At 37.5% G+C, this 8,349-nt stretch overlaps 1 protein-coding gene across 2 annotated transcripts; it reads right to left on the bottom strand.

The window, feature by feature from the left end:
• Window positions 1–38: 38 nt before the first annotated feature.
• LOC142975216 (cGMP-dependent 3',5'-cyclic phosphodiesterase-like) lies at window positions 39–8,204 on the bottom strand. Of its 2 annotated transcripts, none has more exons than XM_076117943.1 (16): window positions 8,027–8,204; window positions 7,665–7,781; window positions 7,246–7,341; window positions 6,881–7,017; window positions 6,476–6,581; window positions 5,866–5,991; window positions 5,378–5,520; window positions 4,719–4,944; window positions 4,367–4,521; window positions 3,590–3,748; window positions 3,262–3,350; window positions 2,849–3,038; window positions 2,247–2,388; window positions 1,588–1,733; window positions 1,241–1,337; window positions 39–975 (listed from the first exon to the last, which is right to left on the bottom strand). In XM_076117943.1, the coding sequence occupies exons 1-16, from the start codon at window positions 8,150–8,152 to the stop codon at window positions 835–837; spliced, it is 2,196 nt and encodes a 731-aa protein (XP_075974058.1). In that variant the 5' UTR covers window positions 8,153–8,204; the 3' UTR covers window positions 39–834. The 2 variants fall into 2 exon arrangements, with proteins under 2 accessions (XP_075974058.1, XP_075974059.1); XM_076117944.1 differs by lacking the exon at window positions 8,027–8,204 and adding an exon at window positions 7,849–7,968 and having other exon boundaries at window positions 40–975.
• Window positions 8,205–8,349: the final 145 nt, after the last annotated feature.

The following is an 8,349-nucleotide window of genomic DNA, read 5'->3' as shown; positions in this document are numbered from 1 at the left end:
GTTTTTATTTATTATCCAGTACATTTTTACAAATTTAAGTATTAACACTATCAACGCAATGACATCATAGAATCAACAATATTCAGTATAAAGAAATAAACAAATTATTGAGCCGCAGAATATTCTACTCTCAGTAATAACAAGCGACCAGTTTCAAAATCGCAAATAATTTAGAACACACCCACAAATATAAATACTGAATATACACTAAGGCCTATTCAAATACAAACGATATTTCTCAAATACAAAAGATCTGGGTCTTGTTTTTCTCGGTAATCTTTTTTTTATTTTTCCAGCACAACGAGCGTGCACGTACGTATACGCTCAATCTAACGTACACATTAATGGTCCTAGTTTAAATACTTCGACGGCGCCTAAACGGAAAATCATACATACAATAGGTTTTATAACAAATATATGTATTTAAGAAGCTATAATATTCGTAATAAAACCTTGGAGCGTAACTTGTACTTGATGACTAGGTCTTCTTCTTATCGTATGGTTAGTGGTCAACCTATTGACAAAGTAATTCAAGCCACCCGAAGGCCCTTGTCATGGCTTACAAACTGTTATCTAAAATGATAACAACTGGGACCGACTTTTTACGTTCCCCCCGAAGCACGGAGACGCCCAGTTCAATTATCACTATGCGGTCACCCATCTACGGAATGACCGCGCCAAGGGTTGCTTAACCCACAGATCGTTTACCGATCAGTGAGCGCAACTGGCTATGGGCGCCAAGGCTATGCCCAGGTAACGCTCGCAAACGAATACCACTTATATTTGAACAAGCTATAAATCTATTCTATAAACTACTGTAGGTACTCTGCCACTCTACTCTTTCTCTTGAGCCTCAGCCTCGAGCCGCTCTTGTTCCAACCTCTCTTTTTCCAACTCCTTCTCCCTCAAGTTCTGTTCTATCAAGTTGTCTAGCTCCGGACTTAGGAGGACTGATAGACCGGCAGCTGCTGGTACCTATACATACAATTCACGACACTAACTAGCGGATAAGAAAGCTCGGAAAAAAAAACAGGTGAAAGTTTTGGGCTACGCGCGAGTACCCAAATTTTAGTAGACTACCTTTAAGAGGAAAAAAATGCGTTACTTGGTCCGATTACTTAGTAGAGCCTTATATGCAGGCTTATGAAGCTGACGAAGTAGATCTTTGTAAAATATAATATAGATAAATGATGCATGCCAAGGCACTTCAAAATAATTAAACACAGTTTCTTCAACTAACCTCAGCGAAGACAGGTCTGGCAGCGTCCCACCTCTCCATGTGATTCTCTATTATTTTAGAACAGGGTGCAGCGCGGGGCAGAATCCTTCCCACAATCCTACAAACAAAGTTTAAGTACTAAGTCCTCAAAATGAAGGTTGGTTCCGAGTCTTTTAGATTAGACCGGGTCCAAACAAAGGAAAGCGCTTTTATATAGAGAAGTCTAAGCTGACTAATGACTATATTAGTATATAATAGGATACGAGAACATGCATTTTACCTTGGAATGCCTTACATTTCGCTAAGGTTTCACTCGCCGTGGTCGCTTCCTAAAGTGTTAAACAAAAATAAGTTCAAATGTAACTAACTCGAACAGTGGCATGCAGATGGAGCTAAGGAACTGTATCTCAAGATCAGGTATGAAGCACTTCTCTCTGTCCATCATGAGCGCCGGCAGCTCCCCGCGACTCTTCTCCACGTCGCCTTGCTTGAAGAACTCTGTCAGTACTGACGCCTATGTAAAAAAGATTTTTAAATGGATTCACGTTGTGTTTGAACCGAGAATTACGTAATTTTGTGTCAACTTTGTACGATTGATGCTGCCTATACTCTACAATAAGCACACTTAGTTTTGTAACTAAAATACACTGATAGTAAACATGTTAATGCATTCCTTGTCAGCTTAATTCAGTCAACCAGCAGAATATGTTTTTTTATAATATACAATATTACAATGATTTATTGTATATTGGTTGTATAGTAGGTACAATCATTTATCTAGTTTTCTAATTTCACCTCCCACTATTTATTTACCTAAACAAACGAAATTAAAACCTTTTCTTCTGGATCGTACAAACACAACAACTAATATCTATACATTTACAACTACAGCAAGATAGGGAAAGAGGGTTATTTTTTTACGGTAGGTATAAGGGGTATTAAGTCCACACACTAGGGTCTTCTATCTACTTAAATTGCCTACTCCTACGTCTACCCTAAGTTTAATTAAACGCAATAGTAAACTAACAGCAGTCTTCTTCACGCTGCCCCAGTCTTTGAGCGTGTCGCTAAGATCAGCGCAGTTCATCAACATGCAGCTGAGCGCGTTCACGTGCAGTTTGTTACCCTTCTGGAAGTCTGCCGCTATTGCTTTGTATTCGCTCTGGTTTCTAGAATATCAGTGAAATGTTTTATGACAGTGAAAACAATTGGGGGTCAACCACAAAAGATCAACAGACACATGAGTGGTGAAAAATGTGAGCTTAATTTTTGTAGAAATAATTAATGACCGAACCTATGATTTCGGCTCATGTTAAACACGGAACATGTTGTGTGCTATTAGAAGTAAGGATTTAATCAAAATACAGTAGAGAACGCAGGTGCGTTTTCTAAACCAGTAAAAATCACCGCACTTTAAGGATTGATAGTTTTATGGATCGTGATGTCACTTTGTGTGAGTAAAATTTTTTGAAACTTGGCTAGAATTAAACATTTATGTAGTGGTTTAAAATAATACAGTTACAAAAACTAAATTAAATTTTTTTGCAGATTTCTTTGACCACTAAAGAGAAGATGGTGCACAACCAAACTTTCTCCAACATACAACAAAAGCTTCCAGCCAACATTTACTTGAAATAATTAGCCAAGTCTGTAGCTAGTATAAAGTCCCGCAGCAGTAGTAGTGCTCTGTCGTAGTCCCTCCGTGGCAGGGACTCCAGGATATCACAGCCTTCCGTGTTGAGGATACACATGGCTTGTGCGAGGTGGTGGCGCTCCATCACGCTACCCTCGGAGGAGTAGAGGGCGGCTAGGGTCGTTTCTAGGTAATTAAAGATTAGTTAAATTTTTTGAAATTAACTAAGCATCTCTCTTGAACGTCTTACTACAGAAAAGTCTTTCTTCCAAGATTTTTATCGAACTGATTTCAGAATGGAAATACAAAGTTATTAACTCGTTTTCCATTTCTGGTGTCATTAAAGTGGTTTACGTATCGTTCACGGGGATAAACCTAACTTAATTTGATTTTTGCCAGTATTACTCACGTCCTTGAATCTGAAAGCTGTTGGTGGTCCCACGATGGTCCAGATCATGCATTAAACCAGCTAGGATGTACATCATCGCTTGTAATTCACTACAAATAATCCAGATTATATAAAGCAAGTCCAATTGATTCTTCCTCGTGTTACTAAATAGTTTTTGAGTTCGAAGCTAAGACACCGATAACAAGAACTCTTTCTTTACCAACACAACTCTTCACACGTAGCTCGATTAGGGTGAGTTAGGAGAAAAATGAAATAACTAGTAGGTATCATGCAGGTAACCCACAATGCAAGTAATGTTATAAAGTACTAAAAAGCGTCTAATTATTACCTGAATATCCCATTAGCGATGAGTTTATAATTAACAATAGCTGCGAAGGCCCACTGCGCCACGTTGAACGCGTGTGTCCAGTTGTGATACGGCACGTCGCGGTAACCTTTCTTCACGTATAGGATGTACCGCGCTAGCTTTAACTTCTTTAAGTTGAATCTGTTTATGAAAACAAAAGTGTTTGGCTTTTGAAGATACGGCTAAACTTTTCATCTGCTCCTATGCCGTCTACTACAAAGAATAAGTCATTCTATCGTTCGTTTTCAGGAGCGTCTAGGATTGTGCAGACGACTGTTTAGAGCGTAAAAAGGCAGAGATTTATATTTATTCGCTCTTTCGCATGCGATCTCTATTTCACGCGAGATAGAGTGACTGTATAGTAATATAAAGGCAACTGTTGCCGAATCCGTAAGGATTGGTGGCTTTCTATAAAGCGTCTAAAGAAAATAATCTAGTGCGGTAATCACAATAAAGCAGAACCACATAGTTGGTGTGGAAAATTGAAACATAATATGTAAATTAGGCAGAACGCAACTTACATGAAACATAAATTATATCTACTCTTATCTAATATATAAAATTCTTGCGTCACAGTTTTCGTTGCCATACTCCTCCGAAACGGCTTGACCGATTCTTATGAAATTTCGTGAGCATATTGAGTATGTCTGAGAATCGGCCAACATCTATTTTTCATACCCCTAAGTAACACTATTTTTTTTTTATTTATATGGCAAAACAACGTTTGCAGGGTCAGCTAGAATCAATATAACCACGTACTTCTTATCAAATCCCAGGTCATACATCATCTTGAGTACATAACAGGGCAGTTCCCTGAGCGGTATCGCGCGAGGATTGAAGTGCAGACTGCTCAAGTGAGGGTGGTTGTGGAAACCTGTGCATTCTAACATCTTCACCACTTCCTGATCGTCCACCTTGAAGATAAATCAGTATAATTCCATCATGAACTTGGTAGGTATTATAATTACTAATCGGTAAGGCTTATGATTTATTTATTCTACCTATTCCTACGCTCAATTTCAAGGAAATTTAAAAATGATGATGGATCATGACAGTGTGCTCTAACTGCACTACTGCTCTAAACTAATCCATTTAATAAGAATAATCTTACCTTCATATGATACATAACCAGTTCATTAGCCAGCGCGTTCCTAATATGAGCCTCCTGTATCTTCTGGTAGACGACAGAGTGCATGATACAGACGCCGCAGTAGATGCTGAACGCGAGGGCCATCTCCTCGTCCATCGCGTCGAAGTACGGGTCAGTTATCTTGTTGATGAGGTGCCCTACGCCTATGATCCCGGACTGTTCGCGGATTGGGAAGCATAGGAGGTTTCTGGAGGAAGGACATTGGGTACATAAACGGGAGTTCAGCATTATATGGCCCGCTATAACCTTTTATGTGAAGCCATTGTTTTACTTGACCAAGGAAATATATATTTTTTTATGAATTTGAGCCGTCTTATAAAGAAACTGGGAACTTAAAATGATTTTAAAAACACAAGATATTTGATTTATTTATACAAATAGGTATAGGTGCAAGCGAATTCTATTTCTCAATAGATTGGGACGAAAGCATACAATTTCTTAGAATAATTAAAGATTTTAGACAGTAAAAGATCACATTAAGATATTAAATGGTACTTTACGGTTTTACTTTTACTGTAACATTGTTCTCGTATGTGTTTATACCTTCAAACTTCAGAATGAGTGTGAACTTAACTCGAAAATAATCAATACCTGAGGTGCACGTTATTTTGTGCACTCACCTGCACTCCACTCCCGGCAAGCTATCAATCACAGGATTGAAGGCATGATGATCATTAGTGTTCTGCATATTGATCAACGTACCAGTGCGTATCACTTCTCCCGTTATACCAACGTTGAGAGGAAAACGACGCTCCTTGCCACCCTACAAAGAATGCATAATATTATTATTACGCCTGTTATACCCGAAAACGTAGGCAGAGGTGGATGAAATAAATCCACGTTTCGGTATTTACAAATTTAGTTCTATGTAATAGGGGGCATTCCTCTTGCTATAAACGGAGCACGTTACTAAACTTCGGGCGTCTATTACGAGTATGGACTAAAAAACAAAAAAGACAAACGTTACAAAAACAAAGCAATGAAATACTCTTATGACCCGCTAATTAAATGACAGAAGAGAAATGGATGGAATATAAATTATTTAAATAATAGATTTTTACCGATTTTTCACTTCCCGACAAAACCTATTTAATAATCATAAACGTACCATAACTCCGGAGTCATAGAGGTCCATTCTATCGACGTCTATGAGCATCACGGTACAATGTTCTGCCTTCGTCAACTGCTTGGCTTGGTCCATGGCTATACGCAAAAGAGTTTCTAGAGATGCCACCTGGAGTTAAACATGCCCATAGATAAGATAATTATAGTAAAGTAGATTTAGTTCCATGCTCCATAATAAGGTAAGGAAAGAAAAGAGCAAGCCGTGATTTTCTTGCTGTTTCTTCTCACGAGCAACCAGCTTTTGCGAAACAGACATTTTTTTTAATATATTATAAATATTATAAATACTCCGTACGAAGTTCACGAAATAAATGTTATTTTGCTTTCAAGAACCAATTTTCATATTTCTGAAATTAGGTAACCGGGCCCAGATTTCTTACTAAGTATTAATTTATTTGTATTGTACGAAATTCATGGTTTCTCTATTTTTTTATCGTAAAAGCTACACAACGCAATAATAATATGAAAGTCAGGTCTCAAAATAATCCGCAGTCTTTTCCCAGCTAATAAATGTTAGGTTTGGTTAGAGTACAGAGCTCAAAGCGATACTAAAAATCTAGGAAGGATAGCGAGTTACCTGGTTGATTGGTTACCTGAGCAAACAACCTTCTAGTGACTCGAAGTAGCATCTGACATTTCTGTTTCATAGTGCACTCGTATTCCAACAATATGGTCTTTTTCATAGTTGGCCACGTGAACCTAAAGCAATTTGAGTTTGAACTTGTTGGTATAATGCATCAAGGCCTAATTTTGATTATTTATTATTTATTTATTGGCACAGTATCAAAGAAATAGGGGTACTTAATACCTATATAGTCCAACAACTTAGTAGAGATCCTTGCATGCAATGTTCGCGACTAGCGTAGGTATACAAAATTTTGAATTTAAAAGTTGATAGTGGCCTATTTGATACAAGAATGATGACTAAGTATTTAGTGTACGCCAAGGCTCTCTAGTAAGTTGTAGGGCTATAGCATATTATGTACGTGTATACTTACACAGAACATTCATTTATAATCGCACCAATAACGCTTTCTTGTAACTTTGGCGAGACCACGCAAAATATCACCGCGAACGGCTTGTCCTGTATCGGGAACATTACTATACGCTTCTTTGCGTTGTCTTTGGAAATAAACTGAAAGATAATAAAAATACCGTTTTTTACATGTCCTCGAACGTCCAGAGAGACGCTCAGCTCAAATGCTATGAAGCGATTACCCATCTACGGAATGTCCACGATATTGCTGGCTTAACCTACCTACTGACCAGTTTACCAACCGGTAAGCGCAACTAACTATGAATTTAATTTTGTAGCGTCTAACTTTAGGGACTTGGTATGAATTGTAATAAAAGTTTTACTCACGGGATTAACGATGTTCTGGAAGTCTGAATCGAAGTCGGTAATCAACTCTGATACCTCGATACTAGTCCTTAAAACTTCTTCGATTTTTTTACACATCTACAACACGATTAAAACGGGTAAGTAGTTTACGGGTAGAGCAGTAAGCAATAGGTATGGCAGTTTTTCGATTTCTTATCTAATTCGAAAGTTTGTAAGTATGGATACCTACTATACCTACTACTGTAGGTGTAGGTACTCTTTCACCAAAAAACTACCGGATGGAATTTAATGCAAGTGATTGCATTTAGCCTGGATTTACACATAGGACACTTTCTACCCCGGGAACCCTTTATACTCGGATGAAATCTGTTATTATAATAATAATGCCTACTTAAAAAAATATGATTGTACATATTCCATATTGGTTATAGTTCCATTACCTTCAACTTATATATTCGTGGTAAGACAGCCTTGCCAATCGCTTCGATGGATGCCTCCAGTCTTTCTACCTGCACCACTATTTGAAACACTAATTCCGCTTCACATTCTTCGCGTAGCTGAAAAACATTATTCGAGAAAATGGATGGTATAATTATTTTCCCATAAGCCAGACAAAGAACTCACAAATATATAGGCAGGCGTTGAGGACTTAATTGCGAACGATTCTTTTCCCCTCTATAAAATGTCATGTCTTCCATGCGTTCTCATTTCTCGTCCCTTACGCTTGGCTTTTGCACCTTAATGCTATCACTACCAATGATAACATTAGGTATGTATGTAAGGTTAATAATAATATACGCACATACTCGTTGAGTCTGACTTGTAACTTAGCACAAGTATCGTCTGTGAGACTCATTACCAAGTCCAAGATTTTTCCTGGATCGCTATTTTGAATGCTTTTGCGTCTACCTAGTTTCTTTGCATTCATTTTTAGTTATTTCCAATTCAGAGTAAATATGATTTCAAAAATTGATAATGATTTGGCGTGACAGTTATATTTTTTTAATTTACCGCCACAGTCGAAGATTGCGAAATTTTCATTCTATATTATTTACTTTAATATACATAAAAAAAACCTTTAATAAATCATGAAATATGTTTACCCTGTTGTTTATTTATCTAAAT

Source organism: Anticarsia gemmatalis, chromosome 9, assembly GCF_050436995.1.
Source record: "Anticarsia gemmatalis isolate Benzon Research Colony breed Stoneville strain chromosome 9, ilAntGemm2 primary, whole genome shotgun sequence".
In the NCBI taxonomy this organism is placed as follows: domain Eukaryota; kingdom Metazoa; phylum Arthropoda; class Insecta; order Lepidoptera; family Erebidae; genus Anticarsia; species Anticarsia gemmatalis.
Note: the sequence above shows the minus strand (reverse complement) of the source record. Positions and strands in the feature narration are given on the sequence as shown.

Excerpts from the sequence above, each read along its gene's own strand:
- LOC142975216 (XM_076117943.1), bottom strand. The coding sequence starts at position 8,152 with ATGAATGCAAAGAAACTAGGTAGACGCAAAAGCATTCAAAATAGCGAT. Across the intron at positions 4,945-5,377 it reads TTGCCGGGAGTGGAGTGCAG|AAACCTCCTATGCTTCCCAA; the intron begins GTGAGTGCACAA and ends TCCTTCCTCCAG. Across the intron at positions 976-1,240 it reads CCAGACCTGTCTTCGCTGAG|GTACCAGCAGCTGCCGGTCT; the intron begins GTTAGTTGAAGA and ends TTGTATGTATAG.